At 38.6% G+C, this 19611-nt stretch overlaps 1 protein-coding gene across 17 annotated transcripts in view; it reads left to right on the forward strand.

Annotated features, from left to right (window-relative positions):
* The window catches only part of CDC42BPA (CDC42 binding protein kinase alpha), a 334917-nt gene that overhangs the window by 106851 nt on the left and 208455 nt on the right, over positions 1-19611 (forward strand). For all 17 annotated transcript variants that reach the window (XM_055146939.1, XM_055146925.1, XM_055146926.1 and 14 more), the window contains exon 5: positions 10445-10593. In XM_055146939.1, the coding sequence (XP_055002914.1) occupies positions 10445-10593 (149 nt within the window). The remainder of the gene's footprint in view (positions 1-10444; positions 10594-19611) is intronic.

A 19611-nucleotide genomic window follows, 5' to 3' on the forward strand; every position in this document is an offset into this window, starting at 1 on the left:
TTCTCCACCACCCGTAAACCCAACATCCCTCCCCCACTCCCCAGTCCCATCTCCCCCCACCCCACCCTGCCACTATGGCAGGGAATTCTCTTTTGTTCTCTCTCTCTGATTAGGTGTTGTGGTTTGCAATAAAGGTGTTGAGTGGCCATTGTGTTCAGTCTCTATAGTCCATGATAACTTTCATACCAGTACCACTCCCCTTCTTTTTGGTTCTGTGGGAGATCAACTCTTGTGTTTAAATTCTTTTTATTTAAACTTATTTTCATACTAATTAGTTTCTGGAGCAATAGCACAGCGGGTAGGGCGTTTGCCTTGCATGAGGCCGACCTGGGTTCAATTCCTCCATCCCTCTCGGAGAGCCCGGGCAAGCTACCCGTGGCGTATTCAATATGGCAAAAACAGTAACAACAAGTCTCACAATGGAGATGTTACTGGTGTTTGCTCGAGCAAATTGATGAACAACAGGATGACAGTGCTGCAGTGCTACTAACTACTTTCATTAGGGTTTTTTATTTTCTCTAAATAGTTGTATGTTTTTAAATACTGCAGTTGTATACTTATTTATATATATTACTGATATCTTTGCAAACCTTAAAAATATAAATGACAGAATTTTTTAATCTTTCATAAAATATTAAAAGTTTGTATAATTTAGTGGCCACGAGTTCATTTGATTTCAGTCTAGATCTAGGTGTTCAACCAGTGTTACTATATTGCTCTTATTTTTATCTCTGACATGCTTAGTAGTGCTCATTAATCTTCATATTGCATCCCATTACTAGGTCATAAAAAGAATTTAGTTGGTTACTAAAGTATATGCCAGTATTTAATAAGTAGAATTAACAATGATAGAGTTTACGTAGTGAGCAAATATTGTTTTATGACAGATTTCTTTTATAAGGTGTACTGAATCATCATCTAAGCTATTTTTATTAAGGGATTTTATTCCGAGTTGTTTAAAAGTCATAACAGAACTTTGTTATTTGCTGAGTTATTAAATTAGTGGGTTGATATTTGACTTGGATTTACTATAATTATATGAAACCTATGTGATGAATGTGTCATGAAAATATACTCTGCATAGGTTTGTCAATAAAATTTATGAGAATAAATGAAACACATGTTGGGTATTAGCAGAATTACAGTAGTTAATCATGAAGAATTTTCAAAAGGTGTTAGTAAGTACTGAAACCAAAATGACAGCTGTTAATCTCTATATATTTCTGTATCGCTTACAAGCCTAGTTTGTATTTTATAAAGACTGAAGTCATAAAATATCCAAATACTAAATTTTATATAGCAAAAATTCTTTATTTTGTTTCACCCTCCTGTTGTTCTTGTTATTGTTGTTGTGGCTAGGAGTTTCACATGCTTGACTGTGGTGCTCATGCATTTATTTGTGGTACTTATCAGGGATTGAACTGTGGTGCTTGTGCAAATGATCGCAGCTGTTTGCATATCTATGCTTTTGTGTTTGTGCACATTTCGGTTGTAGTACTCACTGGTTATATTCTTGGCTGCAGCACTTGCATTTCACTTCAGTTGTAGGACTCACATGCATTCTGCATGTGAAGGGGGCATCGTTTTTTGCTTTGTTTTGGGGCTATTCCTGTTGATGCCCAGGTTACCCCTGCCTCAGTGCTGAAGAGGTGGTGCTGGTAGTAGGTAGTTATAGACTGATACAAGCATTTCTGAAAACTGTGCTTCTTCTAGAAGCTTCTTTTTCGCCATGCTTCATTGAAAACTGCTTGTTTGATTTGATTCTTATAGGTGTGAGGGGGATCTTATTATAGTTGTATTTACATTTCTCTGATAATTAGTGATAATGAAATATTTTCATATAAACTTCAGTCATTTTTATGTTCTTTTTGGGGGAATCTATTCAAATGTTTTTCTCACTTTTAGATTTTTTTGCAGGGGATAGTTATTACATTATATGATGCATTGCTATATATCAATGTATAATATATTATATCAATACATATATATGATATATTAAGTTTATATACCTTGGTTATAAATAACTTATTGGATGTTTAGTTTAAAAATACCCTCTTCCATTCAGTAGGCCGTCTTTTTATTCCTTTAAATCTAATGTTGTCCAGTTCACTTTCATTTTCCTCTTTGTTGAGGTTTTGTTCCAGAGAAGTTTTAAGTGTTGAGGTTATGGAACTTTTTTTTTTTTTTTTTTTTTTTTAGTACATGACAACTTTTCAGTAGTCACTTTTATTTATTTATTTATTTATTTATTAAATTTTTATTAAATCACCATATGGAAAGTTACAAAGTTCTCAGGTTTATATGTCAGTTATACAATATTCAAACACCCATCCCTTCACCAGTGCCCATATTCCATCACCAGAAACCCCAGTATACCCCCCGCCCCCACCCCCTACCCCCTACTGTATAACTAATGAATTTCACTTCATTTTTTCCTTTACCTTGATTACATTCCATAATTCAACACAATACTCACTATAGTTGTTGGAGTTTCCAGCCAAGAGAGACAGACCTACTACATTTGATAATTAGTTTTTCATTGCTGGAAATGAAGAGATATGTAGCCCCACTGCTACAAGTACATAACTCTCTCTCTCTCTCTTTTTTTTCCTTTTTCCTTTTCCCTTTTTTCTTTTTTTCTTTTTCCCCCTCATCCCCCTTCCTGCGCCTCATAGTATGGTGTACGCCACGCCGCGTCGGCCAGCGTGGGGCTTTTGCTTAGTTCACAGTCCAGAGAGGTGGCTGTTACATTAAAAACCTTCAATATTTCAACAAAAACTTACTGTTATTATTTGGAGTTTCCCCCCCAAGTCAGACCTGTTCAAATGGAACCGTTTCACATTGCTGACAATTATAAATGTTAAGTCGCGCGGACGCGGCAGCATCCACGCGGTTTTGGATTTCTGTATAAAGTCCAGGGAAAATTCTGCCAGAAATTACATAGCTCAGCTCACAGTCCCAGTGCATTGCTGTAAGAAGTCTCTGAATTCAAAGTCTTTAGGCGCAGAGTGTCCGATTCGCGCTCAGCGGCTCCGGATTTATCTGGGCCGAGGGCGTGCCGGTTACGCCCCCTTCCCATGAGTTCCTGGGAGCCCCAAAAGTAAAAACCGAATACCTCTGGGTTTGGAGTCACAGAAGATGGTGCCTGCCACATGGGTGCCGCCAGCCCGCCGCTTTCCGTGCAGGAAGACAGGGTGGGGAGGAAAAAAAAAATCCACCCCCGGCAGCACAGAGTTGTAGCCCAGTTCGGTGTCCCAGTGCATCGCTATCAGATGCTGCACTGGATGCCCGAATGTGTTACATCTTTGGAATCAAAGTCTTTAGGCGCAGAGGGTCCGATTCGTGCTCAGCGGCTCCGGATTTATCTGGGCCGAGGGCATGTATGGAACGTTTTATCTCTCTTTATGTACATTATGGTTTTAGGTTTTATGCACTTCTTTAAATTGTTTTTGAAATTATTTTTATATGGAATTATAGAGTTGTACTTTCCCATTGATGATGTTTTGTTGTTGAATTTTTTTGAGTTCTTAAGTTCCTTTTATCAGGTGTAGAGGTCTAAATATTTTCTCATGTTCAGTAGAGTGTCTTAATCTTAGCAGTGTTTTCTTCTGTAGTGTGGAAACTAGTTTGATGAGTTCCTGTTTATTAATTTGTTTTTCTTTGCAAAAGAAGTCAATTCATGAAAGACATGCTTGAAGTCAGTGTTATAGACTGTTTGTTTTCTTTGATGTGTTTTATAGATTTGTGTGTAACATCTAAGTTACCCATTTTGAGTAAACTTTTGTGCATAAGATATATAGTTTAGTTTCTTTTGCATGTGGCTAGTCAATTTTCCCCAAACTATCAGTAGAAGAGGCCTTTTCCCCCCTTTATATTATGCTCTTTGTTCCTGGTTGTAAAATAAGTTCATATTTCTTGAACGTTTATTTCTGGGCTCCTGGTTTTCTTCCGTTGTTCTCAGTGTTTTTATTCCAATGCAACACTGATTTGATTGGTATACCGTTAGAGTACAATTTAAAGTTGGGAGACATGATGTCTTCTGTGGGAACGCCCAAGAGTGTGGCTTCGGGGATGCCGGGCATCCTGGGGATGCTGGGTTCAGTGCTCTTGAGCTGCTTCCCTGCCCAGGATGGCCGTTGCCATGGGCCGATGAAGGAAGAATGAGAGCCAGGTGAGTTGGTGATCAGTTGATGTTTATTCCATTTTCCTCACACACCTATTCCAGTCTCTCTACGCTCCCCATTCCAGTCTCACACTGCCCTTCATTCCTCTCTCCTGTTCCCTTTGCTAAGTCTCTTTGCACTCCAATTTCCCACCTTGCTCTCTCTAGTTTTTTCCAAACTCCTCACTCTGGCTCAGCTTCCACTTCTTCTTTTTTTTTTTTTTTTTTTTTTAATTTTATTGAATCACCGTGAGATAGTTTTTATGTTTGGGTTACAATCTCACAGTGATCAAACACCCATCCCTCCACGAGTGCACATTCCCCACCACCAATATCCCTGGCATACCCCCCTTTCCCACCTCTAAGGCAGACAATATTCCCCATACTCTCTCTCTACTTTTGGGCATTGTAGCTTGCAACACAGACACCGAGAGGTCATCATGTTTGGTCCATTATCTGCTTTCGGCATGCATCTCCCATCCCAACTGGTTCCTCCAGCCATCATTTTCTTAGTGATCCCTTCTCTATTCCATCTGCCTTCTCCCCTCCGCTCATGAAGCAGTCTTCCAGCTATGGGGCAATCCCCCTGGCCCTTGTATCTACTGTTCTTGGGTGTCAGCCTCATGTGATGCTACCCTACACTCCACAAATGAGTGCAGTCCCTCTATGTCTGTCCCTCTCTTTCTGACTCATTTCACTTAGCATGATACTCTCCATGTTTATCCATTTATAAGCAAATTTCATGACTTCATCTCTCCTAACAGCTGCACAGTATTCCATTGTGTAGATGTACCAAAGTTTCTTTAACCAGTCATCTGTTTTAGGGCACTTGGCTTGTTTCCATATTTTGGCTATTGTGAATAGTGTTGCAATGAATATATAGGTACATATGTCATTTCTACTGTGCTCTTTTGCATCCTCGGGATATATTCCCAAAAGTGGAATTGCGGGGTCAGATGGAAGCTAAATTTTTAGTTTTTGAAGGACTGTCCATATTGTTTTCCAGAAAGGCTGGACCAGTTGGCATTCCCACCAACAGTGAAGGAGCGTCCCTTTTCCCCCACACCCACGCTAGCACTGGTTGCTTTTGTTCTTTCGAATGTGTGCCAGTCTCTGTGGTGTGAGATGATACCTCATTGTTGTTTTGATTTGCATCTCCCTGATGACTAGGGATGTGGAGCATTTTTTTTTGTTGTTTTTTTTTTATTTATTTTATTGAATCACCAAGTGGAAAGTTACAAAGTTCTCAGGCTTATATCTCAGTTACACAATCCTCAAGCACCCATCCCTTAACCAGTGCCCATATTCCACCACCAATAAAAACAAAAACAAAAGCAAAAACAAAACAGACAAACCGACAAAAGAAAAAAAAAACAGTATACATCCCACCCCTCAACCCCCAACCCACCCCGTAGGTGAGTGATAATTTCACTTCCTTTTCTCTTTACCTTGATTACATTTCAGATTTCACCACATAACTCACTATTGCTGTTAGAGTTTCAAAACAGACTCACTATTTTTGTTGGAATTTATCCCCTAAGAATACAGCTCTATTAATAGGGAAATATTTGATAATAAGTTTTCCATTGATGAGAATGAAGAGATAAAATGTCGCGCGGTAGCGGCCGCGCGGTTTACAATTTCTGTATTATAGTAATTAAGTCCTCGAAGATTTAAGTTTCAAAATGAATCATTTTTCCTGGAACAGCAGTAGCCAAAGTTAGTTCATAGTCTCCATACATGGCTGCAAGCACTTGCTGGAACCCCAATTCCTAAAGCTGTCTCTGGTTCCCGCTTGTTCCACATCCACCGGCTCTGCAGGGGCATGGGCGCTGGGGCCGAAAACCCGGCCGGCCGGAGCCGAGCACGGGCCCCGACTGGGGCTGGCCCTGTATCCCAAGGCTGTTTCAAGTTCAAAGCACACACTTTTTTTTTTTTTTTTCCGCGCCAAAGTTCATACCTTCTCAACGGACCCGCAAAATGTTGGACACCACGCCTTCTCCCGGAGGGGAGAGAGACCAAGAAGGAAGGTTATTTCCTCCGTTAGCCGGCGTGGGGCAAAAGCTTAGTTCACAGTCTCCATACATGGCTGCAAGCACTTGCTGGAACCCCAATTCCTAAAGCTGTCTCTGGTTCCCGCTTGTTCCACGGGATGTGGAGCATTTTTTCATGTGCCTTTTGGTCATTTGTATTTCTTTTTTGAGGAAACTTCTGTTCATTTTTTTTCTCCCCACTTTTTGAGGGGGCTGGAGGTTTTTTTCTTATACAATCTACAAGTATCTTATATATCCTGGATACTAGTCCCTTATCAGATGGGTATTGAGTAAATATTCTTTCCCATTCTGTGGGTGCTTTCTGTATTTTGGTCACTGTTTCTTTTGAAGTGCAGAAGCTTCTTAGTTTGATGTAGTCCCATTTGTTTATGTTTGCTTCCACTTGCATGGTCAGTGCTGTTTCATTCTTTTTTTTTTTTTTTTTGGTTTTTGGGTCACACCTGGCGATGCACAGGGGTTACTCCTGGCTCTGCACTCAGGAATTACTCCTGGCGGTGCTCAGGGGACCATATGGGATGCTGGGATTTGAACCCGGGTCGGCCGCGTGCAAGGCAAACGCCCTACCTGCTATGCTATCACTCCAGCCCCAGTGCTGTTTCATTCTTAAAGATGCTTTTAGCTTCAATGTCATGGAGAGTTCTGCCTACATTTTCTTCTATGAACCTTATAGATTCATGTCTGATATTGAGGTCTTTAATCCACTTTGATCTGACTTTTGTGCCTGGCATTAGACAGAGGTCAGAGTTCATTTTTTTGCAGGTAGCTATCCAGTTTTCCCAGCACCACTTGTTGAAGAGGCTTTCCTTGTTCCACTTTTCATTTCTTGCTCCTTTGTCAAAGATTAAGTGGCCATATATTTGGGGGTCTGTGACAGGATATTTAACTGTGTTCCATTGGTCTGCAGGTCTGTTTTTATCCCAATACCATTCAGCTTCCACTTCTACCACCTCTTTTAACCACACCTCCTCGTCTCAACCTCTCTCAGGAAGCACAATCAACAACATATTTCAAAGCCTTCCTGACCACCTGCAGCATTTGAGGTCAAAATAACACTTAAGGAGTGTTTCTCCTCTCCTTACACCAGTAACTTAACATCTTAATTCTACTTCCTAATATTTGTTATTTTGTATGGACACAGTAAGAGCTGCTTGTAGGGCAGCTCTCCTGGGGACATCTCACTATAGATCTTACACTAGAGAGCTCAGGCCAGATTCATCTTTCCTAACCCTATCAGGGTCCAAATCTAGTTATTATTTTTTGGATCATGACAGAATTTGTCCATGACCATGCTCTTAACTTATAATTATGCATTATGGCACTTTGGCCAGGCCCATTTTGATGCCAGGGTAACTCATAGCTCACAGCTTGCCCTGGGTGCATCTAGTCCCTCATCAGGACCCTGCATCTGGAATTCTACATTGTAAATGGTTGGGTTCCAGAGACATCTCTGTAGGGCTCTCATCTATTTTGGGATTCAACTGGGAGTCTCAGGGCCAGGGCTGTTGGTGCTCTAAGATTGTAATTTGTTTAGTACATCTGTGGTGTGGCTGCTTCAGTGGCTGTGTGCTTCAGGAGCTGTGGTATAGTTCCTTAATACGGTGCAGGTCAGGTGTGGAGGCTCCTGAGATCCACCCAGTATGGAGGGGTTCTACCAGTGATATCAGTGGGAGGCAAGCCTAATTTGGGATGGTGGAGCAGCAAGCAGAAAGTCAGGGCTGATTTCTTTTCTTTGTGATTATAGCTAAGGGTTGTTAGTCTTGTATTTCTTGCTAAAGATTGTCAACCTTTTTTTTTTTTAAAGCCTTCCTTTTATTGAATATTTGTATTGTCTATGCCCTTTTTTGGTTTACACATGATAGTGCATTGTGACTGATCCCAGTTCAGTGCTTGGGGTTGCTCCTGGTGGTGCTTGGGGATTGCATTTTGTATTGGATCCAATGTAGGGCTCCAGGATGCACTCCAGTTTATTGAACACTCTTGTTGGCACTGTATTGTTTTTTGAATATTTATTTTATTATTTCCTTCCTTATTTAGCTTTTGTGTTTTTCTAGTTCCTTAAGAGGTGAGGTTGATTTATTTATTGTAGCCTTTTTGTTTCCTGACATAATTATTTGTTGCCATAAACTTCTTGGAACTGTTAATTGTTTTGTCGCATGATCTGAGGACTTGTATCTTGATTCTCATTTATATTTCCAGGAGTTATTTCTTTTTGTTTTTAATTAATTGTTATTCAGTAGCATGTTGTTTGGTTTCCAAACCTTTCAGATTATCTCCATTTTGCTGTTTATGTTTAATTTCCACCTTCATAGCAATGGGATCTGAAATTACTTGATATCACTTAAGTATTTGTGACTTTGCAGACCCTTATTTTATATCCCAATTTGTGGTCTTTCCTGGAGAATGTTCTTGTGCACTCCAGAAGAAAGTATAGGGGTGAGTGACTATGTGCACTCCAGAAGAAAGTATAGGGGTGAGTGAATGCTTTGTGGGAAGCTTGAGTTTGATCCCTGGCAACGTATGGTGCCTTGAGTACCACGGGAGCAACTGCTGAAAACAGCTAGAAGTAGGCCTGGAGTGCCATTATGTGTGATTTAGAATCAAAAGGAAAAAACATGTTTTTAACTTTTGTAGGTGGAGATTCCCATAAATGTCTATTAAAAGTTCTGCTCTCCAACTTCTCATTAGGATGTTTCTTGTTTCTCTTGGAGTCAATTTCTTCAATGTAAGAATAAGGTGTTAAGGTTTCATACTATTTCTGTGTTGTTGTAAATGTTTGTTCAGCCCTCTAGTTTTATATATTGGATACCATTCGTTTGGTGCATGTATGTCAATTAGTGTTAAGTTCTTAGGTAATTCACACCTAATCATCACATAATGTTCATCCCTGTTTCTTTGTACTTTGAAATGTATTTTACCTGATGTACAGTAGTTCCTTTCCTTTTAAAGCTAACATTTGCCTATATCATTGTTGTTTAACCTTTTATTCTGAGCGTCTGTTAATAAAAAATTCAAGTGGATCTAATGCAAACAGAAGTTGGGATTTAAGTTTTTTGTTTCTTTATTTTTGTTTTGGAGCCACACCTGGCAATGCTCAGAGGTTATTCCTCTCTCTATGCTGAGAAATTACTCCTTTTGGTGCTTGAAGGACCATATGGGGTATATGGGGTACTTGGGACCATGTGGGATGCTGGACATCGAACCCAGGACTTCACATATGCAAGGCTATTGCCATACTCCTGAACTCCATTCCCATTTCTCCTAGTAAGCCCTTCATCCAGCACTCTTGTGTTTACAAACTGGAAGTTTTCTGAATTGGTTTGTATTTTTTTAAAGATGTTTTTATATTATTTTGACAGAATCAAATCATTTGCCATTTATGACTACAGGTATCCAATCCCCTTTATTTAATGAAGATTAAGAGTTGGGACTGAAAGTTTTAACTCCCTAATTATGGTTGGTTTATCTGACAACCAGCACCCACCCATCCTTTGGTCACCTCGGGGCTTTCCAAAAGGCACCTAATGAACTTAAACTTAAGTGTGGTTGAAAGGTTTCATTATTTTTTAGTAAATTCCAAAGTCTTGGGGAGAGTTGGTTATGCTATTTCCCAAAATAAAATTTCTTGTAAATCAACAGTATTATGTACATCTCCCTATGAATCTGTATCTGAAATTAAGTGGCTTCTGTTTATATATGCTTAAGAATTTAAGCTCATTTTATATTTGTAGCTATCAGATATGGGAATAGAAATATGTGGTGAGAAAAATCACATACAGTGATTTTTCAGCTACTGGGTCTGAACAGTAGTTACAATAGTATTGTTACTTGTCCAAGGTGAACTAGGAAAATGTAATGGTGATGAAGGTGAATCTAACATATTGAACTCTTTAATGGTCTGAATTTCTTTAATTATTTTTTACATCTTGGAGAATTAAATATTATTCTATTAAATGTTGGTAAAACATCTTTGTTGTATATGATATTATAATTTTTATGTAACAAAATACAACAAAACTGAAAATCCTGTTATTCCTTTTCTCAGTTATTAAAAATTTTATTTACTGTTTTATGAAGCTATAAGTCTCTTAATAACTACTTCTGATAGTCTGACATAGCTGCTTGTACATTAACAAAATATTTGACCCAATGTTATTTGACCATAGGTATTTTAATATATTAATTTTCATCTTTATTATTTGTTAAGTAGATTTTATTTTTTTATTCCCAGTACTTGGTTATGGATTATTATGTTGGTGGAGATTTGCTTACACTGCTCAGCAAATTTGAAGATAGATTGCCTGAAGATATGGCTCGATTTTACTTGGCTGAGATGGTGATAGCAATTGATTCTGTTCATCAACTGCATTATGTACATAGGTGAGTAAGACACTCCATCATTATCTGGCTGGAAACTATCATGTGATTCCTGGAAGCAGAGGTCTTTTAGTACCAAATGTATTTATTATGGTTTTAATACATTTCTCAGAAACCAAAATACTTTATTTTGAGGTGATCATGATTCACCTGATCCCAGGTGTTCCACGAGAAGAGGTCCTCAGTAGTAACCCAAGGAGCCACGCCAAGGATAGCGCTTCAAATCTTAAATGCCCTATCCTCAAAAAATTCTAGCTTCCGGCTTTTTAGCAGATAATGTAAAGCTTTCAGACCTGGTGAGGCACATTTTGAATGGAATTGCCCATGATATTTAGTGGGGTTGAGAAGGTCAGGATAGATAATGGTTCACCTAAAAGACCACCAAAGCAGAGAAAAGAACACAGATGTCAGAAAAACACACAGCAAGAATGAGGCAAGATGCCAAAAAAAAAAAAAAAAGGATAGATGCTAGGCATCCCATAGGCGGGGGGGAGAAGCAAAAACAAAAGTGGGAACTGACTGAAACAGTCTTGTCTCAAGGAGAACTATTCTGATAGTCTACCTTACTATCAGGGGGCAGAGCTTGAACACCTGTTCATTCCCTTATCTGAATTACCAGCCGGGTATCTCCGATGCAGTCACCTATTTTACTGCATGGATTCGGGGCGATCAGGGGGTCATACCTTGCTCCAGTGCTGTCCGTGCTGTCCACGTCCATGCTGTCCTTGTTCAGGCGCCAGATGTCAGGTCCTGTCCAGTCGACCCTGGCACACTGGAGTATGATCCCCCTGTTGCCGGACTTACTCCCTGTAGGAGAGGGAATGGGAAGGGGAGAAGCCTCTGCCCTGGCCCGCCACGCACCCGTGGACTCCTGCCACCACCGAGAAAGAACCATGCAGAGGGTGGAAAGCTGGTGGTCAATCAGCAATCTGTTTATTAGCTTTCTCACAGGGATTTTTTTCTTCTTCTTCTTCTTTTTATTTTATTTTATTTTATTTTATTTATTTATTTTTTAATTTTTTTTTATTGAGTCACCATGTGGAAAATTACAAGGTTTTCAGGTTTAGGTCTCAGTTATACAATGCTCGAACACCCATTCCTTCACCAGTGCACATATTCCACCACCAAGAATCACAGTATAGCTCCACCCCGTCCCCCCACACCCCTAGCTCCCCGACACCCCTAGCTCCCCCACACCCCTAGTGCCCCCAAAAACCCCTAGCTCCCCCCTCCTTGCCTTCTCACAGGGAGTTTTATACATGCATTTCAGGGGCAATCCACATGTATCACATTTACCTTGTTAGGCAAAATACAGATGATAATGATTTACATCTCCTGCTCTCAGGGCCAGCTGTATTAGCTCAGGTAGATGGTAACTATTACATCCCTCATCCTCAACTAGAGTGCCTGCATGTGTGGAGTGCTGAACCAAGCCCCTGGGCCCCTGTAAACAGGGATGGCTCTTTCTTTCAGGGGCCGGGGATTTGGTCAAGGTCTCAGGCTGGCTACTGGGACCCGAACATGCACCCAGATACAGGAGGCCTGAAGGGTATCAGCTGAAAGAAATAAAAATAAAAATACTCCAATACACAGCCTAATCAGAATGTTGAAAACCATAGATAGAGTACTGAAAGCAGAAAGATCAGAGAAGGAAATTTATATACAAAGGAGTGTCCTTAAGATTTACAGCAGATTTCTCAGATGAAACCCTCTGGCTCTGAAGATAATGGTAGGATATAGTGAAACAATTCAATGAAATGAATGCTTCACCAATGGTACTTAACTCAGCCAGACTCCTAATTCATATTTAAAGGAACAATACACAAACTTCACAGATAAATAACTCAGGAACTACATAGACTCAAAACCATAGTTACTTGGAGAACTAAATAGGGTACTTTAAAACAAGTCCCATAAACACACCAACTCCTGCAGAAAGAAGGCACAAAACCCCATAACAATAATTTCTCTCAAGGTCAGTGGGCTAAATGTACCAACTAAGAGACATAGTAGCAGAATGGATTAGAAAATTGAACCCAACACTCGGCTTCCTGCAAGAGCACCAACAGCCCTGGTCCTGAGACTCCCAATTGAATCCCAAAATAGATTAGAGCCCTGTAGAGATATCTCTGGAACCCAACCATTTACAATGTAGAATTTGAGCAGTCAGAGCAAACACAGAATCAAAGTAAAAGGTTGGATGACAGTTCTTCAAGCCTTACAAAGGCTGGGGTGGCCATACCCGTACCCGACAATATAGACTTCAGGCTGAAAGAGGTTATAAGAGACAACAAAGATCATTTCTTAATGATCAAGGGACATTTACAACAGGAAGAACTCACACTCCTAAATATGTATGTACCTAGTGAAGGACCAGAAAGACTTGAAGAGTAAGAGACCCTTACTCTTAAAAAAGGCTAAGAGACTTAAAGAAAAACTTAAAGGCTAAGAGATTTTAAGAGAGACGTTGATAGCAACAAAATAGTAGTTGGAGATTTCAACACTGTTTTGATCTTGATAGAACAACTAGACTAAAGCCTAGTAAGTAAATACTTTGAGAGAAGAAATGGAAGAGCAGGAGTTAGTAGATATATTTTATCCACAAAAGGCCAAGTACACATCTTCTCCAATGCACATAGGACATTCTCCAAGATATACCATATGCTGGGACACAAAACATACCTCTATAAAGTTAAGAGCTTAGAAATCATATAACTATTTTCTCAGACTATGATACACTGAAAGTAGAAGTTAATCACAAAGAGAAATGGAGAAACAACTCAAACAGTTTAAAATTAAATAGCTTGTTACTGAATAACCAGGGGGTCAGGGAGGAAGTCAAAGAGGAACTTAAAAGATTCATGGAAACAAATGCAAATGAGGACACTTCCTATCAGAACTTGTGGGATACAGTAAAAACAGTGTTAAGAGGAAAGTTCATTGCTATGTGTACATTCATCAGGAAGGAAGAAAAGGCCCATATGACTAATTTGAGTGTACGATTTTATGAAACTGGAAGATGACCAACAATGGGAGCCCAATACAGACAGGAGATAGGAAATAATAATACTTAGAGTGGAAATTAATGAACTGGAATCCCAAAGAACAATCTGAAAGATCAGTGAAACAACTAGCTGATTTGTTATAAGATTAAACACGGCTGATAAACTCCTAGCAAGATTCTCAAAAAGAGACAGAAAACCCTAATAAATTGAATTATAAATGAAAGAGGAGACATCACAGTGTACACCACAGAAATTCAAAGAACCATCAGAGATTACTTTGAAAACCTTTTGCTGTGAAACAAGAGAACCTAGAAGAAATGGATAAATTTCTGGACTCCTATAACCTTTTAAAAGCTGAGCCAAGATGATTTGGAATTTCTGAACAGACTTGTCACTATTGAGGAATTGAAATGGTAATCAAAAGTCTTTCCCCAAATAAAAGCCCAGGCCCAGATGGAATACCTTTAAAGAGGTCCTACTGCCAATCTATTTCAGATTCTTCCAGGAAATTGAAGAAACAAAAACATAACAGTTTCTGTGGAGCAAATATCACTTAGATACCAAAAGCAGACCAATAAAAAGAGCATTAAAGGCCAATATTCCTGATGAACACAGATGCAAAGATCCTCAACAAAATACTAGCAAATAGAATCTAACAATTCAAAATAAAGACCATACACCATGAACGGGCTGGAGCGATAGCACAGTGGTTGGACTTTCGCCTTTCACGCGGCCAACCCATGTTCGATTCCTCCGCCCCTCTCGGAGAGCCTGGCAAGCTACTGAGACTATGGAGCCCATAGGGCAGAGCCTGGCAAGCTACCTGTGTGTATTGGATATGCCAAAAACAGTAACAATAAGTCTCTCAATGAGAGATGTTACTGGTGCCCACTCGAACAAATTGATGAGCAACGGGATGACAGTGACAGTGACACTATGAACAAGTAGGTCTTATCTCAGGAATGCAAGGATTCCATTTGTGTGGTTTACATACACAAATCAGTCAGTATAATACACCATATCAATACAAGAAAAAAACCCCATATGACCCTATCAGTAGATGCAGAGAAAGCGTTTGACAAGATCCAGTACCCATTCATGTCAAAAACTCAACAAAATGGGTATTGAGGGAACTTTCCTCAATATACTCAAAACCATTTGCCATAAAGACCCAGAGGGCATTATTATTAGGGAAAATCCAAAAGACTTCCATGCAAGATTAGACACAATACAGTTTCCCACTTTCACCACTTCTATTCAGTATAGTATTGGAAGTACTTGCCAAAGCAATTAAACAACTAAAGAGATCAAGGTCACCCAAAATAGGAAAGGAAGAAGTAAAGCTCTCACTATTTGAAGATGACATTATCTTATACTTAGAAAATCCCAAAGACTACCAAAAAAGCTCTTAGAAACAATAGAATTGCATAGTAAAGTGGCAGTCTGCAAGGTTAATGTGCAAAAGTCCATGACTTTCCTTTATATAAAGAATGAAATAGAAGATATTTTTAAAAAATCGCATTTATAATTGTGCCTCAGAAAATCAAGCTTAACTAAAGAGATGAAAGACCTATATAAAGAAAATTATGAAACATTTGAAGTAATAAAAGAGGACATAAGGAAATGGAAACACATCCCCTCTTCATGGGTTGGAAAGATTCATATCAAAATGGCAGTACTTCCCATTGTGCAGATTCAGTGCAGTGCCTGAAAGTATACCCATGTCATTAAAAAAAAAGAAACATATTAAACATTCTTGAAATTCGTGTGGAACAGTACCACCACCACCCCAACCCACCACCCCTGAATGGCCAAAGCAGTTCTTGGGAAAAAGAAGATGGGAGTCATCCCTTTCCTCTACTTCAATCTGTACTACAAAGAGGTTGTAATTAAAACAGCATAGTATAGAAATAAAAACAGACCCTATCAATGTGATAGACTGGAATATTGAGACCTCAGATATATGATTAGTTAATCTTTGATAAAGTAGCAAAAAGTATGAAATAGAGCAAGGAAAGCCTCTTTAACAAGTGATGGAAAACAGCTACATGCAAAAACGTAAGTTTAGACCTCTTTCTAATGCCATGCACAAAAATCCAATCAAAATTGACTAAAGTGCTTTATATTAGACATTAGACAGATTTTATTTTCATATAATTATGCTTATAAACGCTAAAATTTTAGTACTAAAATTTATGATAGTATGTTTGTATGAGCAAATGAGAATGTCAAGAATCAAATTATATTAAGAACATAAAGGGCTTGGCACACTAGTTTTTAGCTTAATATCTCCCCGGAGGCAAATTAAACTCATTTGCTGGGACTTAATAGGGTATATTATCTTGTGTTTGTTTTAGACCATAAGCATAGAAATGAACAAATTTCTAAGGCTAGAATTTTTCTCTCTTTCCCCTGTTTCAAAGATAAATAATTCATTTTTTTCATAGATTTTTTAGAACTCCCTATTATTATAATTTTATAGACATTTAGGAGTAGAATTTTTATAGTAGGATAAATTTTTATGCTAGTTAAATGTATTGACACATTATAGGAATTATGGTAAAAATATACAGTACCATCTCTATTTTAATAGAATTTGTTGAGTACCCCTATACTTCTAGAGCCCTGGCAGCCATACCGACCTCCTATCGCTGCACCATATAAACTTACCTACCAGCCACACCCTTCAGATTTGCAAGCAATCTCTGAGGAGATGCAAGCCAAGCAGTTGAAATTTACTGACACTCCAGTTCCCCTCCTGTTGCCACCCCCAGTTAAAAATTTTGAGGCACACTCTGAGGTTGGTGGCTGAGTCCTGCCCTGCCAAAGCCCTGGAAGCCTCATTCACACACCACTGCTGCCACCACACCAATTGCCTAACTCTAAGGCTTCACTATGAATTTTTGCATATTCATCCCTGTTCTACAGATCCTGCAGTTTCTGGACCTTGCAGGGGCATACTCAGCTGTGTGACACCTCCAAATTCCAGAGTACTGAAATTCCAGTAGGAGTACACCAAATTAGATGAGAAAGTAAACATAGAAGCCAACTAAACGCAACACATAAAAAGAATAGTACAGAAGCTCAATTGTACTATTCTCTACATACTGTACATACAGACGATCAGCTTAGAACATTTTCAGACAAAGGCTTAATCCCATGATGTGATAAAATAGTTTTCACAGATTTTCTTTTAAGTGTTTTTTTTTATGGTTTCTTTGGCCATTTGGTTCTAACAAGCAGTATAAAACAAATTATCTTGTGTCTGCTAAGGAGACAGGCTTGTGGGTGGTTGTGAAAATGGAGACAGTGGTGGAGGGTTGCTCGTGTGTGGTGGGATTTATATTGGAACATTAAAGGCCTGTAACAAATGTATTACAAACAATTTTGTAAACTATGGTGTTTAAATAAGGTAAAAAAAAACCCATAGAATTTGTTGAGAAAGTATTCTGAAATTTAATTCTAAGGATTTTTTTATTCTGTATTCCATAAGATTTTTATGAAGTTTAGGGGCCGGAACCATGGTAGAGTGGGTAGGGCATTTGTTTTGCATGTGACCAGTCCAAGTTTGCTCCTGGGATCCCACCCATATGGTCCCCCCAAGTACTACCATAAGTGATTCTTGAGCACAAAGCCAAGAATAAGCCCTGAGCACTGCCAGGCGTAGCCCCAAAACTAAACAAAAAATCCCAACAATCACAAAATAAAATTTTATGAAATGTATATGTGTGCTGGGCTTGTATTTGGGCTTCAGATTATATAATCTCTTTTTAATTATTATTATTATTTCTTCTGGTGGGTGGCCTTCCAAGAGAAAGTCTGGTATAATTGAGGTAGGGACCTCCAGAAAGCATCGAAGTAATTCTGCATTTCTCTCATATAACATATTTATATATTTTTTCTTAGTTATTATTTCTCATGTGTCCTTTATCTTTGCCCAAATTTTTCTACATTTGGAAGATGTATTAGTCTCAACCACTGCGCTAAAGTTAAGTTACCAGCAGCAATACTAGTCTAGGAAGTGTCTCCCTGTCAATTCAGCAGTGTAGGGTTACAAAGAAATAGTGGGATTTTTTTTCCCTATCAATTTTAGTTTTCCCATTCAGGATGAAAGCATATTACATCGCATTAGGTTGTCAGGAATTTTGACATCAAGATGGAAAGGCAAAGAGTTTCTTTAGGAATCAGCTTTGCTTCTAGCATCTACCATTACAGCCCTGGTTCTGGGATCATTCATCTTGTAGGGATGTATTGGAAAGAGTAGAAGGTTCAGAGGGTTGGGAAGATAGTTCAGGTGGTAGTGCACATATTAGCATGTGTGAGTTTCTCAGTTTGATCCCCAGTTGAGCATGCCACTGTCTCATCATCACTAAATGTGACTCTTTTAAAGAAAAAGAAAAAAAGATGTTAAGTCAGGAAGAATTATATAGTCTTGCATCTCTTTCTGAGGGAAACATATTGGTTATAAATTACTGGTGATATTTTCTTTTAGTTTTGATTCAGGGATCCATTTTATTATTATAAGGTGGGTTTTGATTTTGCAGTTTACTTTGCATGGTAAAATACAGTACACCAAGCTTTTTTTGTTTACACTCATTGCTATTGGAATAGTTTTATTTGACTTTCTAAATGGGCTAACATATATTAAAAATGTGCATTTTTTTAATTGATTCACTATGTGATACACAGTTACAAAGCTGTTCATTATTGAGTTTCAGTCATACAATGATACAACACCCATTCCTCCACCAATGTCCATTTCCCACTACCAATGACCCCATTTGCCCTCCTGCCACCTCCCCTCCCTAAGCCTGGCGCAATAGTAGGCTGGCTCGCTCTCTGTCTGTCTCTCTCTGCCTCTCTCTCTGTCTTTCTGTCTCTCTTTCTCTGTCTCTTTTTCTCTCTCTCCCTCACCCTCCCCCCTTGGCCATTATGGTTTGCAGTACAAGTACTGAGAGGTTATTATGTTTGTTCCTTTACCAACTTTCAGCATACAGTTCTTATCTATAGTAGTCATTTTCAGCTATCTTTGTCATAATGGTCCCTTCTCTATCTCAGTTGCCTTGACCCTCAGCGCTTGAGGCAGGCTTCCAACCATGGACTGACTAATCCTCCTTGCCCTAGTTTCTACTGTCCTTGGGTATTAGTCTCATATTATAGTTTTATTATAGTTCACAAATTACAGTCATTCTATGTCTGTCATTCTGACTGATTTCACTCAGCATGATACTCTCCATATTGATACATTTATAAGTGAAATTCATGACTTCATTTTTCCTAACTGCTACATAGTATTCCATTGTGTAGATACACCATAGTTCCTTTTACCAGTCATCTGTTCTCAGTATACCAAGCTCTGAACATTAGAATTCATACTCTTATGTATTTTTTTACTCTTAAAACTAGTTGTCTTTACTTGCTGGTTAAAAGAAATATGTAGTTGTCTTTTGATGATTATTTTTCTGCCAGAACTATTTGTATATTATAATGGATTTATCAAAAAATGTTTGATAAATAAGTATAAACTTATGGAACTAGTAGACTTCTTTGAATATGGAGGTGCTCAGGCAATATATAGATACATTTTAAGTAATGTTGTATTGGTAGTGTGATACCATTTTTTTGGGAGATGATTTAAAGAAACTTAGAAGGAATTTGAAATAAGACCAGTCTTTGCCTTGCAAGTTGGTGGTTGATTTTATTGTCAAATAGGACATACCTTTTTTTTTTATTTCAAATAATCTTACTTCCTTCTACATATTATCTAATACCAAAGCAGAGTTATGGTATCTGGTTAAATAAACTTTGTGGAACACCATGAATAGTTAAAATATCTCAATACATTATGTGAAGTAGGAAAAATTATATTACCAGTATATATGACTATATTATGGTATACGTTATAATGTTAACATAATGTTAAGCCATATATTTTAAATATTTTTAAAATTTAGAAGGACTGGGGAGGTAGGGGGTGGGGGAGGCATACTGTGATTCTTGGTGGTGGAATATGTGC

The sequence above is a fragment of the Sorex araneus genome, chromosome 9 (genome assembly GCF_027595985.1).
Source record: "Sorex araneus isolate mSorAra2 chromosome 9, mSorAra2.pri, whole genome shotgun sequence".
Classification (NCBI taxonomy): domain Eukaryota; kingdom Metazoa; phylum Chordata; class Mammalia; order Eulipotyphla; family Soricidae; genus Sorex; species Sorex araneus.